General features: G+C 37.0%; 2 protein-coding genes and 1 pseudogene across 2 annotated transcripts; 1 reads left to right on the top strand and 2 right to left on the bottom strand.

The window, feature by feature from the left end:
- LOC139190730 (uncharacterized) lies at positions 1-540 on the bottom strand. Its single transcript, XM_070811193.1, has one exon. It carries the CDS (start codon positions 538-540, stop codon positions 1-3), a length of 540 nt encoding a protein of 179 aa, XP_070667294.1.
- Positions 541-7,684: 7,144 nt separating this feature from the next.
- Positions 7,685-9,132, top strand: LOC114826628 (oleosin 1-like; annotated as a pseudogene).
- Positions 9,133-16,181: 7,049 nt separating this feature from the next.
- LOC103439022 (zinc finger CCCH domain-containing protein 54) lies at positions 16,182-17,218 on the bottom strand. Its single transcript, XM_017324906.3, is given in 2 exon segments — positions 16,182-16,598; positions 16,600-17,218. Coding segments are annotated over 2 exon segments (903 nt in total). The 5' UTR covers positions 17,185-17,218; the 3' UTR covers positions 16,182-16,280.
- Positions 17,219-17,949: the final 731 nt, after the last annotated feature.

The following is a 17,949-nucleotide window of genomic DNA, read 5'->3' as shown; positions in this document are numbered from 1 at the left end:
CTACCATGCCCAATCATCCTTTCTAGATTCAGATTCCGAATCATTTGCAATATGCAAAACAGAAGGCACAACTGCTGCTACATGTGGTGGTTTATGTGGAAATCCATGTTTTTGAGATAACTCGGGACATTGGGATTTCCAATGCCCTTTCCCTTTACAATAAGAACACTCATCCATAGCAACACCAGTTTTATTACGAGGTCTCGGCCCAATTGCCGCAGCCAATGCTGAAGTGTTTGACAACGATGAAGAGAGCCTATGCGACTGCACACGGACTTCTTCGACTTGTAACTCATTAAGAACAGAATCAACAGATGGAAGAGGAGTTCGATGTAGGATGGAGCTACGGAGTGTCTCGAACTCATCCCGAAGAGGCATTAGAAACTGAACAAGACGTTGTTCTTCTCTATATTGACAATAAAGCTCGACGATGCCAAGTCCTTTAGGTTCAGTCAATGCAAGTTGATCCCAAAGATTGGTCATTTCATTATAAAAAACTTGAATACTCTTATCACCCTGCTGGATTGCACGAATCTCCATTTCTAGTTGATACCTCTTAGCAAAATTGGCCTTGGTATACAACTTTGCTAAGTGATCCCAAACTTCCTTACATGTTGAGAACTTAGCAAGTTGCATTCCAATAGTCAAATCAACAGAATTATTAATCTAAGTAATAATCTTTGAATTATTCATCTCCCATGCAGCAAACAATTCAACATGATTCTCATCTTTGGGGTTATTCGGAATAGAAACCATTCCAGAAACATAGCCCCACAATCCTTTTCCAATCAAAAAAATCTTCATCACATACGCCCAATACACATAATTATTTCCATTTAATTTCACACCAATGGCTTGTAGGGAATCATCCTTTGCAGATGCCATGACAACACTCCGTAAAAAAAAAATAATAATAATAATACCTGAGAGCAAGCAGGCTACTTAGACAAACGGGTACGGGTTTTGATTTGGTACTGGTGCAGATTGATGCAAGTTCAAGCCGATGCAGATTCAATGGGTGTGGGTGCGAGGGTTTCAAGGCTTATGCGCACGAGGGATGACAGGTTGCGTGTCAAGCTGCAAGTCAAGTGATGCAAGTATGAACTCGAGAATACAAAGGTGCAGGGCGGCGAAGCGGTGTGCGGTGGTCCAGTTGGCTGCGATGATTGCAGCGATTCAAGCAGGTGAGAATTCAAGCCGGTGCAGGCAGGTTGCAGTCGGAAGCATCCATATAGGTGCAGTGGTGCAGGGCGATCTGGTGCTGGTGGTGGAGACTGATCTGGTACGGGTTCACGAATCACTCAGGCTGACGGCACCGAGACAGGTCCAGCGAACCTGCTCTTGATACCATGTTAAACAGTATACGGTAAAACATTGTTTTATTGATAGATGATTAAAACCAAATACAAAGAGTCCTTTAAATAGTGAAAACCTAAAGCAAACCCTAGACTAAAACAAGAAAGTAATTTAAAACTTAATGAGCAAGTGAATAATCCTTGGCCCGCAAGACAACTAATTTAAAAACTAATAATCTAAATTCCAACAATTGTTATATATATATGATTTCGAGTAAACATGTATTACTGCAGAAGATTTTGGGCAATATGTGAGAGAGATTTTTCAGTAGGCGGGGGATATAGTTTGTTACACCAAGTGGTTGAATACTTGAAATATTTTTTTTTTCCAATTACTTCTATTATCATACTTAATATATCAAACCATATTCCCGACACATTGAAAAATTTCTCGATATGTGTAACTCATTGAAAAGCTCTGAGATTTTATTCAAAGAACAAACTTTCTTGTCATTTTATGATGAATGAGGATCATCTCCGAATCCTCTAATCATATCTATTTATCGTACATCGTGCGTTCATAAATCATTTTATATTTTATATTTAAAATTGAACATAAATAGTACCTGACAAAAACTGACAACATGATTCATGATTTACGATGAACGGACACGATTAAAGAATTCCTGAATCATTACAAAAAGGATTTGGAGAGGATCCTTATTCTTTTATGATGTCTTGTGTCTAATAATTTTCAGTAAATTATAATGATATCTATGTCTTTACATATCCAAAATAGCATTCGTTATAAATTTGTACGTAACTATTTGTCAATTAGTAGCTTGCTGAGTGGGGCGTCCATTTAGAAACAGACTCTAAGCACATTAATTTTATCCTTGAACGTGTGACACACTGCACAGTGTCGCCACTACTTGGCTAGTAAAATGATATGCATAACGATTCACTACTGCCTGCAACACATTTCCATGCATCATTATTAGAATTGGATAAGCATCTTTTCGATTTGATAAAATAGAAATGCTAATGAGACTTCATTCGGAATTTTTTCTAGTTTTTTTTACCATCTCATATTTTTTTTAGTATAAAAATTAACGTTAAATTATTAGGTGACAAAAATTTATAGATAATCTCATTTTTGAGACGTATTTGCGGTGCTACGAAAGGATAGGAGTTTTGTCTCTGATTGTTCATCCGAGTTAGACGATTAGGGGGTTGGTGAATCCGATTTCAAGTTGGCCATCATTACAAATTAACACCACTTAACTAATTAATTCAAACTGATTGGCGTAATTCAGTTGAACTTCGTCCATTCGACTGATGAGCTTAACTGATTATGTATATCTTCTTCAAGCACCAATGCATGCAAACCACACGTAGATTGAGGACTTTTTGATGAAAGAAATTTATAATCATTGTGGTTCTAAGCCTAACCTTGGAAAAGATGAGATATTATTGTTGCTAAAAAAATATCAAAATTCAAGCAATACGTCATCACAAAAAAGAGATATCGAATTGAATATCGGAGTACGCAATAAACAAACTAACTAACTGAATATAAAACTTTATTAAATGGAATTGCCAAGAAGGCTACATAAACCGAAAAGACTACATATTCTACAAACCTTTTTTTTTCTTTTTTTTTTTAATAGAAACACAAATCCTAAACAACTCAAGAACCATAATAAAGCAAACCGACAACGAAGAAGCGGAAGAGATAAAGGAGTGATGGACAGACCGCTACTAGACACAAGCAGATTAAATCCCGAAGGATTGAACCTGGCTTTGATACCAAGTTGAATATCAGAGTGCGCGACGAACAAGACTAACAAGAATATTATTAAACAACCGAAAATGCTTAAACGGTTACATGATCTCAAAAGACTACATTGTGACTAACTTAATTAAATAAACTAATACAATCACTACTATATATAGTGAAAACTAAAGCAAAACCCTAATCCTTAATGAGTAAGAAACTCTAACATCCTTGACCCACAAAAAAACCATAAACAATAATAAAATAATAACTAATTTTCCAACATTATAAAGAATAAATATGATACTAAATATGTGGAAAACCTTAACTTAGAGCCAATTCCAACTTTACATTTGCAGAAAACTCGAACACAATGAAATGATCTGAAGATAGTCACAACACACAAATCAACATATGGAACAACCCCTATTCAACCACCAAATTAAATGCCTAAGCCACCACCAATACATATATATCGATATGAAAGAAAGCCTTTTAGAGCAGCTCTTACAAATTGAGCAACAGATTAGAGTAATGATGATAAGACCGGATTTAGTCAATAGAATAGATGTTCAGTATAAAACAAAAATTATTACGACAATTTTAGATCAAATAGAAGACCTTTTAGAAAATATCGCTTAGATGGAAAAAGATAAAGAAAATCTTTTTCTTAAGAAAGGCAGTAAAGAAACAGAAAATTATTTAGCTAGTAAAGCGGGAAAAACTTTTGAAGAAAGTACATGTAATGGGTATATGATGAAGTTACTAGGATTAATAGGTCAAAGATTAAGAAATGAATTTGAAAAAGAATATGATAATGTTATAAAATATAAGCCTACCCAAAACAAAAATTTGGAAGAGCCCAGAAAAATGGAAGGGATAAAGGTGTACCAATTAAATAGCCTGACTTACAAAACAGGTTGGACATTTGAAAAGTTAAAAGGGTTTTCGATCATATAATAGCATAAAACAACCAATTCATACTAAAAAAAAAAAAAAATCTCTTAAGCGCCTATAAAACACACACCAAATTAAAATGAGTTTCTATCTATGTGTGGTTCGGATTCAAAACTCTTCACTTTTTTTTATAATAATAATTTGTTGGGTAAATTATATTTTACCCCATCATGTTTGGGGTCAATTTCAATTCCTTATAACATTTTTAAAACATTTCAATTTCATACATTTACTTATCATCTTATTTCAATTTCATACATCCGTTAAAAAATCCGTTAAGTAAACCGTTAATTGATGATGTGGTGATGACGTGGTTGCCAAATTTATGCCCCATGGCAAAATTTTTTTTTAATGCATTTAAAATATTATAATAATTTATCATATTAATAAAAAAACCCATTTTCTTCCCTGAGCACACCCCATCCGCCCGCTAACCCCACCCCCACCTCCCCTGCAACTTCCCCCCCCCCCCATCCCACAAACCATCTAGAAACTCATCTCCCACCCCACCCACAAACACTTGCATACTAGTTATCGGGAAGCTTCTAGGGCTTCTTCAAGATCAAGCTACGACGCGACTTCATGGCCAATGCGGTCGGCGACTACTAGGCCCGCATGGGTGACATCGCGCATAACGATTTCGTCCTCCCAAGACATGGCGTTCGAAACCCTAGAACTTCGAACGAGCAAAATTGAGAAAATTGAAACCCTTCCAGGGAGGTGAAATTGAAATGTTGAGCCAGTTTTCCCTTCCTTTCCGGATATTCGGTGCCCAAGGGTGGGGTGGGGGGGGGGGATTGCAGGTCAGGTGGGGTGGGGGTGGGATGGGTGTGCTCGGGGAAGAAGATGGGTTTCTTTTTTATTTTTTATTTTATTTTATTTTTAAATAGGATAAATTATTATAATATTTTAAATGCATAAAAATTATTTTTTTTGCCACATGGCACAAATTTGGCAACCACTTTATCACTTAACGGATTTTCTAACGGATGTATAAAATTGAAATGTTTTAAAGATATTGTAAGGAATTAAAATTGACCTCAAACCTGTGAAGGTAAAATGTAATTTACCCTAATTTTTTTTTTTGAGTTTCGTTTGCTAAACTTTTCAAGTGAAAGGAATCAAATGCAAATAAGAAAAGAAGAAAGACTCGATCAAAAAGTAAAACAGCTTTAAGCCTTTACCTTTCCTGATCGATATCATTGTGGTGGTTATGTTCAAAAGCATCGATTAACTGTGCAAGGTCGGAGGTGGTTTACAACTAACTTAAGTCTTCCCGAATTTGAAAATGATGGACTGCCGTTGCAAAGTCGCCACTCATTAGTAGTCCCCTTTTTAAGGAAAAAAAAAAGAAATATTCTGAAAAAAAAATTCTATTAAACAGAATAATTATATAAGTTCTCGTCTAATTAACCTAAGTCTTTTTTCAATTTTTTTTTTACTGGATTGAATCCTAAATTATTTTTTCTTTCACCCACCACAAACCCTAACCTAAATTAAGAACCAAAATCCTCAACAGATCAATCGTCGTCTTCCTTCATAAGATTAAAGTGTTGTGGATCGTCCAGTCTCCAAAGGCCACAATCCAGTGCCAACGAACATCAAGTCATCAAGTAAAACAAATCAATATATCCATGAATTGGCAGGATATCAAGCAACAATCTTGTCCACACCAATCCCCAAAACCAAGTCACTGATCCAATAATTATCATTTGATAGGGAATACCAAGTCGTCGTCATCCGGTCAATCTCAAACATGCATGTGGATTCCATTTCCCACTTTTGACATTATTCGTGGAATCAGGATGAACATATCAAAAAGCAACCCGCAGAGCACGTTTCAAGGGAAAAGGATATCCTCGCCGGATCATTTTCCTAGGGATCCGAAGGATTCCGTGATCGTGTCCGTTCATCGTATATCATGCGGTTAAAAATTAATTGAAATTTAAAATTAAATATAAATACTACTTAACGAAAACTGACCACACGATGTATGATAAACCGATAATATCACGGGATCCCCCAGATCCTTTTCCCGTTTTAAGTGCTTGTGAATTAGGGTTTATGGGTTGGTAGGTGGGGAGGTTCATGTTTCGCCCATCCATGGGCGTTCAGACAATAATACCAGTAAAAAGTGACGGCCCCGAGCCCTTGGGCATTTATTTTTTATTTTTTATTTTTATGGAGACCACAACGTGATGACCTAGCAAATAGTTGATGCATCGCATCGCCAGAGCTGGCCCTGTATGGAGCAGGTCGACTCCACGCGCAGAGCCTCAAACTCCAAAGGCTTCGGAAGAAGGAAAAAAATGAAGTGTATACAGAGGTGAAAATTATTATTTTCGTATAAATGTTATAGAATGCAAACAAATGATAGAAATTTGAATTTAAATGTGGTAGTCAGATTGTTTGTTAATTGATAGGTGTTGGTTTCAAAACTTAGTGTTGGTGTATATTTCTTTCCCTTTTGTTTGTTTCTTGTATGGACAAAGAGGTCCTTTAGTTTCCCTACAACATACTAGCAAATGGGTACATGCTAGTTTTTTAGTTTAACAAATGATATTATCTACACTAAGAGGGTGAGAGAGTGGGTAAAACCTCATAATAGGCTAGCAATAATGTGGTTCAAATTCACCTTTGACGGAACTGAATCTAAACTCTCTTACTTACAAGTGAAGAAAAATATCACTAGACTATAGTATCAAGTGCCAATGATAGTTTTAACTAAACTCACTAAACCTACTATTAGGCTAAGTGCTGATCATCATCATCTAATTGGGCTGAAACTGATTAAAGGGTACTGATCAGTTCAGTTCAATAGTTGGGTTGGGCTTTGGCTGAAACTAAATAATCGGTAATCATCAGTTCAGCCCAATAGGACATTTGGGTTTTACTTGGGCTGAGACTAATTAAACCGAAAACAAATTTGAGGAAGCCCAACTTGAAATAAAATATCGATGATGATTACTGATTCCTCAAAATCTCCCCACCCTTCTTCTCCTCTCTTGCTCGGATCTATCCGGATTTTCATTCTGGGAATTTAGAGGATCTATTAATTGTTTCCATTCATCGTATATCGTGCGATCGGTTTTTATTAAATATTATATATATTTAATTTTAAATAAAAAAATTTAAAATAATTTCTGATCGTACAATAAAATGAATAAACACTATTAATTGATTATCCGGATCATTTTTGGATCCTCACAAAAGGATCCGGCTAGGATCCTGATCCCTGTTGCTCAACAGATCACTCAAATAACGACAAACGACGTGTCGCAAAACGAAGCCACTTCATTGCACGCAACCCCTGCATGACAAGCTTCTCAACACGTACCCCACCTTTCCGTAACACGTGCCACCGCTCTTGGCACCACCACAACCAACCCCCCATCTCACTTCCCACCACATTTCTTCACTGAAAAACTTCTGGTACTGTTCATTTTAACAAAAAACTATATTTTTACATTAAAAAATCAATCATGGTATTATTCACTTTATCCTTTTTTTTTTCCTTATCATTAAAACTCAAAGTTTTCAAGTTTTTTTCATTAATTTTTCTTTTAAATTATTCTTCAACCCATAACTCTCTCCCCATACAGATTCTCATATTCACACTCAAACATTTCCTCAATCCACCCACCTCGGGAAAAAAATGGCTGATCCACACGGCTACCAGCAATTCCATCATTTCCAGGGCGGTCAACAAGGCATGCAGCATCAGCACCATAAGCCCTACCAAGTCGCCTAGACGGCCACCGCTGTGACCGTTGGTGGTTCCCTTTTAGTGCCCTCTGGGTTGGTCCTTGCTGGCACAGTCATAGCTTTGACCATAGCCACCCCCAGTGGCGGAGCCAGAAATTCATGTTAGGAAGGACACACTTCAAATCAAAATGGACATAATATATATAGAAACTATCTCGTTGTTTTGGTCGCTTTGGTATCAAATTCAAAGGTGAGAGTGATCATGCATTTATTTTTCATTATACATGGTCAATTATATCAAGAGTTGAAAATAAAACATTATTAAAAGCACATCCATTTATTCTTCAGTCTTGATATCAAATTCAAAGGTAACTGACCATGCATTTATTTTGTTCTCATATTGACCAAGAGAACATTTTTCTAAAAACATTAAGGCATGAGAGCATTAGAAGGGTTTTTTGTGCTAATTTGAAAAAAGGAAATATTTTTCTCTTCTTGATTTCATATATAATATAATAGAGGAAATTGAAAAATTAACCAAAATAATAGTCTGCAAGCAAAGTGAAAAATTGTATATAGGTAAGAAACAAAGAATATGATCAACTAATATTAGTCTAGAACTACAGTTTCAAACCTTTAATATAAAAAATTTAAAGCTTTGTATTTATTGGATTGAAATTAATTGGACTAACCAATACAATTACAACTTCAAGTTGATAGTGGTAATTAATGATAGTAGAGGTTGTCACGAAAAAATAATTTGAGGATAGGCCCGAGCCTACCCTAGTCTTAGGGTGGCTCCGCCAGTGGCCACCCCCCTGCTGGTCATATTCAGCCCTGTTCTTGTCCCAGCCGTGATCACCCTTTCCCTCATAATAATGGGGTTCTTGACATCCGGTGGGTTTGGTGTGGCTTCGGTGACGGTGTTGACATGGATCTACAGATAGGTGACCGGGAAGCAGCCGCCTGGCGCGGACCAGCTGGACTCGGCTCGTCACAAGCTGGCTGGGAAGGCGAGGGAGATGAAGGACAGGGCCGAGCAGTTCGGTCAGCAGCATACCTCTGGTCAACATCGGACTCCCTAATCTGTGTACCTACCACCATATATATGTGTCCATGCAGTTTGATCCCGTGGTGAGGAGTTTTAAGGTAGAGATCGTACGGCTACAATAATAATAAAACTTGGATTTTTATATAGATAGGGCAGTGCATTGGTTGTCCTCTGTCTCTGTAATTTCATGTGTATTTTGTTGTACGAGTTAGTGTGTCTCTGTTTATTTTGTTAATTAAATGTATGTCTCTCTTTCTCTTGTAATGAGCTGAATATTTGGGGACTGAGAACTTGTTTAATTTGTGATTTTTAACTTCCTGCAAAAAAAAAAAAAAGGTTTGTGTTTTTAAGTATATTTTTCTTGTGAATTTTGCTGGATTCTTGATCATATTTGATTCGACTGAGTGATGACGATGATATGCTCTGTGGCTCTGTGGAGTACGTGTCGCCATGCATGGCATCGTCTAAGCGAGCGTAATGAAATAGATGCCCCTCCCTAAAGTTTTGTTGGGGTTTTTTCTTAGTCTGCGGAAAATCATGGAGATGTGTAAATTTTATTATCAAATTGGTGAAGATGTGTATTGGTAAAAGTAATATGTGCATCTCAAAGATGTGGATGAGTGGATGAACATGTAAATTTAAATTTTTGTCTACATTTTCAGATTAATATAGTATTTTGCATTTTCTCAATGGAAGAGCTTTTCGCGAAAATAAAATATTAAAATTATATCTCCAATTAAAGGTATTACAAAAATGAAATTGTTATTAGTACTTTAAAAATCTTACTTGATATTCCAAAATTTTCTATAATTAAAAAGAAAAATACATTGGTACTTCAAACTTTCTATAATTAGAAAGAAAAATACACTAGTAAGGAGTGTAGAATGAGATTTTTAGAATGCTAACCTTACAAAAATCATACAAAAGATGAAGGGTTAAAAGAGGTTAAGCGACAACTTTCTGTGTAGGTTTGCAAATGGTAAAAGAATTTGTATTATATAAGAGTACTTGTTTCAAAATATTCATGTTGAAAACGGATAAACCAACGAAAATAATCGATCCTCTTTTGAAACTAAATTTGACTTATCGAAAAACATGTTTTTCACCATAACTGGATTCGAATTTTTGTTTGCCTAATTCTCATTGCTCGATCGAGACCTCCTCTAAAACGGCTTGAGTTATTGAAGCAGTGTTGTAATGGATTTTGTAACCCTTCAGAGAGGAATTCATCTCCTCCGTTACTTTTTGGTCAAGAGCTTCAATAATGGTATTGTCATCCCTGTTGGAATCAGCCAAAAAGATTTGAAGAAGCAGTGTTGTAATGGATTTTGTAATCCTTTTGATACCATTTTGTAACCCTTTTGTCACCCCTATCTTAGCCTTCATGTGGTTCTGATTTATCATTTGAAGAAGCAGTGTTGTAATGGATTTTGCAACCCCTTTGATACTATTAATAAGCTATCGATCTTTTCTCAAAAAATGGGTGTATATTTGTTAAGTTTACTCGTACCGTCGAATTTTGTCATTATGATTTCATTCATGCCTTTATATTTTTAATATGTATATATATTTTAGTCGATGATGTGGGAAACAATATTAGGAGGCTCTTATAACAAGTTATGTCGTTTAGTCCACAGATGTTCACTGAGAAAAAAAAAATCTTGGCTTTATCTCGGTCTTAAGTGAGTCTTACCTCTATCACAGATGTCAAATTGTCAACAATACAAATAAGTCTCATCTCTGTTAAAGATATGATATCAAGTATATTACAAATAGTTTAATTTGAAATGTAGAGGTGACTCGTTGCATTGTATAAAACTTTCTCAAAAATAACCAAAACTAGTTGACAGTGGCACGTGGCTACAATACTTACATATATTTAATACAATGACCATTTTAACGGTCAGATGATGAATGTATTAAATACATATATTACATGAATAATATTTGACCGTCAGATGATTAATGTATTGAGTATATGCATGTGTTGTAGTTAGAGCTTTAAAATTCAATTCCATTACCTTAATTTTGATGATTTTGTTAAAACAATTTCCTACTGCCTAATTGAAATAAGTTATCATAATCTCCATAGAAACACAAGGAAATCCGACGGTTAATAATTAATATCTTCTACTTTTAGTGAAAAAATATCAAGCTTGATGGCCTCAGTATAGAAACTCAAGACTTTCTCTGAAAGCTTTTCTTAGAGATTAAGAAAAGTATGTTCTCATTAATTAAAAAATGAAGAATACAACCACTAATATATAGCCTTTGACTATTCTCTCTCTAACTAACCAAAACAGATTCTCTTTCTAACAAACCAAAACAGAATACTTTACAACACACCTATACAAACTAATAACCATATGTTGTTATGACTTGGCATCTTCATCTTTACACCCCCTCAAGCCAAACTTGGAAGAAGGCTAGATTCCAAATGAGAGCTTGGATTGTAGAAACTAAAATCTAGATTTAGACAAGGACTTTGTATGAATATCAGCAATCTGATCCTAACTGCACACATATTGGACTTCGATTAAGTTGGAAAGAACTAATTCCCGGATATAGTGATAATTTATTTCAACATACTTAGTACGAGCATGAAAACTAGGATTAGAAGCAAGAGATATGGCTGAAATGTTATTACACCAGAGAGTGGGTTTAGCAGTCATGGGAAAACCAAAATCTTTCAACACTTTGCATATCCAAGTAATCTTTGCTGCAGTTTGAGCCAAAGACCTATACTCTGCCTCAATGGATTCTTTGCACACCAACTAATCAAGTTAGTTACATTCAATGCTTTAAGCCTTTACATTCAATGTTTAGTTGCATTGAATGCATTTGGTTTATAAATGCCATTCTTAAACCTTGTGATCATGGGGTGTACATTTTGAAATTCCTACATATGTGGAACTTGCTACACATAAAGATGATTAGATTATGTGGTATCACTTGGCACAATTGAAGCAGTGGAGGTAGGTTCAACACAAACTGGAGGAGGAGTTGAAGCACAAGATGGAGCATTAGATGAAATGTATGAAGGTGGAGAAAACTCCAAATCAATAGGCTGAGATGTAGGGGTAAAAACAGAAGACACAAGGTGATGAAAATCATGAAAGGGAAATGTAGTCTCATCAAAGACTACATGTCTTGAAATATAAACCCTTTGTGTTTCTGCATCCCGACATCTATAACCTTTATGTTGTAGGTTATATCCCAAGAAAATACATCTTTTACTTTTCCCATCAAGTTTGGAGCACACATAAGGTTTTAACCATGGAAAGTACAAACAACCAAAGACTTTGAGCCTTGAGTAATCTGGAACTATATGAAATAATAACTGCTAAGGTGATTGTGAAATCCCAGAGATTGGCAATTTATTAATGAGATATAGTGCAGTCGTGAAGGCTTCAACCCAATATTGGTGAGGAACATGAGATTAAACCAATAAAGTTCTAGCTGTCTCAACTAGATGACGATGTTTCCTTTCCACACAACCATTTTGTTCTGGTGTGTGTGGACAACTTAATTGATGAAGAATTCCATGAGTTTGAAGATAATATTTAAAAGATAGACTTGTAAACTCAACCCCTGAATCAGAACGTACAATTTTGATTGTATTTCCAGTTGTGTTTTCTAAATAGTTTTTGAAGAGTACAAAAATAGAATACACTTGAGACTTGACCTTTAAAGAAAACATCCAACTATACTTGCTGAAATCATCAACTATGAGGAGATAATACTTAAATCCACTCACTGAAGTTACAGGAGCAGGACCCCACAAATCACAATGTAACCATTCTAAGCTATGAGTAGTTGATGATGTGGAAGAACCATAGGGTAACTTGTGATTCTTTGCTATAGCACACTCAGAGCAAAACAAATCCACAGTTGTTGTTCCTTTGACTGCAAGTTTATTAGTAGATAGTACTCTGTGAAATATAGAAGAAGAGAGATGGTCTAGCCGAGTGTGCCAGAGCCTGAGAGGAGCTTGAACATTCACCAGAGCATGAAAAGAGCTGGATGAGGATAAACCAGGGGAAGAAGAGCTTTGCAAAGGATAAAAACAATCCTTAACTGGACCCTGCAAAAACGTCTTACCCGTAGAACGATCATTTACAATGGATCTATCAGAATCAAGAATCAATGCACAATAGTTATCTTTAACAAACTGATAAGCTGACAACAAATTATGCTTCATTTTTGGAACGTGAAGAACATTGCACAATTTAAAGACAACATTAGAGGTATGCAATGAAGAACCAATATGTTGTATGGATAGACCTTTACTATCACCAATGTAGACTTTGTCCTTTCCAGTGTATGGTATAGGTGAAGTGACGTGGGCAATGTCATTTATAATATAAGAGTGGCACCATAATTAATGAGCCACGAAGGGGATGGTTTGGAGCTGTAATGTGCACACATGGCTGCGAGATTTGCAAGTGGAATTCTTCCAGAAATGTTAGAATTCATGCGATCAAAGCAATCTATGGCTTCATGACTTGTGGAACCACAAATCTGACAGATCATATGATTTTCAAAGAAATTAGAACCATGAAACCTTTTATTCTGACATCAATTTAAAGAATTTCAACGAAAATTGCCCTGAGAACCACGATTATGATAGAAACTATTGTTGTTGGTGAATTGATGTCCTCGATTGCTATTTCTTCCACGATTAGAGTGAAATCAAGAAGAATTTTGATGTGAGAATTGATTCTGAGTGAATCAATGAAAGATTCAAACTCATATGGTAAAATAGCCAGTGTTGCCGCCATTAAATCATGATTGGAGATCGGTGCTCCTGTTCTTCTCCCCTTCTCATTCTCCCTTCATCTCTCCCAAAATCACAACTAACAATCCCAAATTCATAGTCATAGCATCGCTACTCTGCGGTTTTCCATATACGAATCGCAGTCTCAGGGCACCCCCATAGGACCACAGTAGCACCACCGTGTAGCTCTCTCTGCAAATTTCTTCACTTTGTTATTGATATACAACTCATAGTCGCATCACCGGGCGTGTTGCTCTTTGGCTCAGGTTCCTTCTTCTTCTTCTTCATTGCACTTTCCCCTTATTTACCATTTCTACGATTAGGGCTTCTAATTGGTTTAAAATTAGGGCTTTCAGATTCTACCTAAATTTTGTTATTGAATTGGCATGAAAATATAATTTTTTTTTCCAAGATTAGTGGCCTCCTTGCTGTTGTCTCAGTCGATTTAATGTGTTGATTGTACTTGAATGATAATCAGGGTTATCAAGGTGGACATGAATCCCAGAATTGATCTCACGGCCTCGTGCGAGGGGCCAACACGAGTCGGGATCAGGGCGAGGATGAGAGTTGGATGAAATCGCAGAGCGATGGAGCTAGGGGAGGAAGCATCGATGAGTACATGATGAGCACAGACAACTCTCAAGTGGGAGAGGCTGGTGAGGGGTGATGAGAGTAGTCACAGAGACTTTACTGGAGATTGGTCAGATAACAAAAGACATGTGATCGACGGGCATCATGAAATAAAGGAGGAGAAACCAAGTGGTGGCCAGGAATAGTAGTGGAAGTCGTCGATAGAGGATCTGAGATAAACTTTTATTTATTTTTATTTATTAATGGTTTGTGGTGTCGGTTATAGGTGACAATATAGTTGTTTATTTTATTTATTAAATAGTTATGTGGTGTCGGTTAGGGCCGATACTACTATCCTTTTTTAATGTCGCATGTATCCAACGTGAGTTTCAATGTCACTTTTATGCGACACTACTATCCTTTTTTTATTTTATATTGCTTTCCTTCTTCGTGGCGGATTAAGGGGACTAACCGACATTAAAAGCCTTTTGGTGACACTAGCAATGGTGTCGGTTATGTTATCCAACATTACATGAGTTTATGTCAGATTTGTATTTAATCCGACATAAATTATAGGTAATTTTGTTGTAGTCCTGAAACCAACGATTTGTAAACGAGCCAACACTTGGATTTCAAAACTCTTTCCTTAATTCATGAGAAGCCATCTTCCTTTGGTAAGTATACATTTTGACTTATACTTTTGTGAATAAAGTTATTATCAAAATAGTATTACATAGTTCTACGGTCCAGTGCATGATATTTCTCTTCATTTGTAAATGAAAGGTCTTGTGTTTGACTAATTCAAAAGGGCATTACAAATATATATCATGAATAACTCGGTCCTCAAAGGGTCCTCGCAAACTAATATAAAAGTATTACAATAAAGCATACTAACCACAATGCAATAAGTAGACATCACGCACTCATACAAGCTCATTGTGAACCGCAAATTACATAGATCAATAAAATCATTAATCCTCGTGCTACACGGAGATCATGTGTAATTTGTAAACAAAATCTTAAATCTTATATTAGAAGTTGGAACAGGAAGTATGATGCCCATTGGTCGATCGCATCACTTAATCACTACCAGGATCCCAGAATACCAAGTGAAGTAGATCCAGCAAGCAAACAACTCCACCCTTCACACATAGATTCAAAAGAGGTAGCACACCAACCAAAACGAAAATTAAATTTTAGAAAAATCTCCTATAGAGAGAAATCAAAGCCAAACTCGAAGGCAATTTCTGGAAATTATTAAACAGAAACAAATAAATAAACCACTTCACATCTTCCGAACATTTGTGAGCCATATAACCGCACTGACTAAATCCATAGTGTCGTTATGACTAAACCCAATCTTGACGAAATCTAACGTCTTTCATGGCTTCTAGCTTCAACCTTATATTGAGACTGATAAATGGATCCAACCCTTGTCTTTACTATGTGTGTCGGCCAAAAGACGACAACTATCACGATGAATACAACGTTTCACATTGACAATATTACCATATTAATTATTTACTAAATTTGATGACAGAAAGTACTATTTAGGACTTACAGAAGGGTTTTTAGAGATCTCCCACCATAAGAGATTGCAAATAACGAGACTTGAATCTACGTCTTGATCTAGTGAAGAGAACAATCATTAGTTATCAACTCAACAAACCTCCGTTGGAAAAATCTCTTTAGTTAAAAAACTATCTAAATTTTTTGGGGGAAAAAGAATATTTGTAGGGACTTTTTATACTTAATTTTCCTTTTCCACGAAAAAAAGGATTGGATTTAATGAATGAAAATGCAGGAAAATAAAGGAGTCGAAAAAGATAAACACGATTAACATTTCATTACACATAATATTTTACACACTTAAGTACCACCGATTAATGTAGGTAGTACATTAACTGACACTAAAACAGAAAATTACAACATAATCTCTTACATTACAAAGATATTTCCTCCTTATTACTAGTTAGGCAATCTCTCTAGATACCTGCATTAAACTAAATGGAGGAAACCATTCTTTTGCACATGCAGAACGCCACACAATTCATCAACACCAATTAACCCCACAATATCTCTTCATCATCAAATCTACACACTTGATTGACATTTTTGGACTCTCCCGCTCAAGTAAGCTCGAGAGATTTACTGCAGCAGCTCGGTAATCCAGTCGAACTGAGGCATCTCCGACACCGACGCCTCTCCACCACCATAACTTTTCATCCCACAAGCAGCATCGATTTCACCTTGGTCATACTCCATCTCATAGTCACTCAGCCTCAACGCCCTCAAATTGTTCAGGAATTCCTCCACCTTCAAGCGAGACTCGTCAACGATCTTCTTGTTGTTCATCATAGTCTGATTTTCCTCAACGGTCAACGGTGCTTTCACTTCCACGCCTCCTCCTCCAAGGTTGGCCTTCGGGGTCCTTGGGGACGCACGGTACACGTGGTCGTAGTTGTCGTTGTTACTGTTAGTACTGGTTGGGAGGATAATAACCTGCTTGCTGATAAGCAATAAAGTATTTCTGGGCGGAATACTTGTGTTCCGGGCGGAGCTGGTCGGGCGAGTGAGCGAAGAAGCACACCTTGCGCGGGCAGTACCCGTTGATGAGAATATTGCATGCACTGGTACGGTACTTGGCCGGGTGGAGCCAATACTCGAACACTCCGTGGGCAAATTCGCAACTGTCGCCCTTGCGGCAGTGACCGGTTCTGCGAAATGCGGGGCAAACAATCGCCACGTAGGCGTATTTGCGGGGGTCACGGCGCTGGGCCTTCTCGCCGCGATGAGCGTAGGGGCACTCAGTCCAGTCGTGGGCTCGCATGCGAGGGCAACGCTTCACCTTGTAACCGTACATCCGGAACTCGTCGGACCCAAATATGGCATTGTCGATCATCGGGTCGTGGTACTGGCACTGGCATTGGTACCGATACAGGACGGGGATCATCGGTTCGTGATACTGGACGGGACTCCCGAAGAGACCCGAATAGCACACGTTTGGTTCGGCCAATAGGTAGTAGTAGCCCGGATACACGCCTTGCATCATGGCTTCGGCTACAAAGGATTGAAAGAAAAGAGCTTACAAGTTATGGGACGGGTTGGAGAGCTACCGGAGAGGGTGTATTTATAGTGTGGGGAGTTCTCTCTGGCTAGCGTTAAAGTTTTAACCATGATTTCACCCACCGTCAGTTATGTTGGAATTCCTGTTATGCAGTGATGTATTTAGAAATGTGTATAAGAAGAAGAGGTTTTAGAGAGAAAATGAAAAGACAGAGAGTGTTCTCAAAATATCTCCGATAGAGCCAAAAATGCTCTCTGCATATATTCCTTCAGAACCTCAACATTTACATGACACTAGGGAGAGGGAAGCTACGTGAGCCTATGAGCTCATCATACCATCCATTACAAGACCCTATGAGATCTTGACACATGCTTACATCTGAGCCTAGCACAATATTATCTAATCTCAGCCCTTGATCACAAACTGATTTATTTACACATGCTAAAGTAAGGAAAATACAGTTTAGACCTTAATCAACTAACACTCCCTTCTAAGGTCTTAACTGAGATTACCCCAAGCTTATCCCTCAGTGCACAGAATCTGTCTTTAGCAAGTGCTTTGGTGAAAATGTCAGCTAGTTGCTCCTCACTTTTGCAGTATTGCAGGTCAATTGTTCCTTCCTGAATTGCATCTCTGATGAAATGAAACTTCCTCTTGATATGTTTAGACCTCTGATGGAATACCGGATTCTTTGACATTGCAATTGCTGATGTGTTATCACACATCAAAGGTGTTGGTTCGATCAATTCT

This window comes from Malus domestica, chromosome 01 (genome assembly GCF_042453785.1).
Source record: "Malus domestica chromosome 01, GDT2T_hap1".
NCBI classification, from domain to species: Eukaryota; Viridiplantae; Streptophyta; class Magnoliopsida; order Rosales; family Rosaceae; genus Malus; species Malus domestica.
The sequence above is the reverse complement of the archived record's forward strand: the minus strand, read 5'-3'. Positions and strand labels throughout refer to the sequence as shown.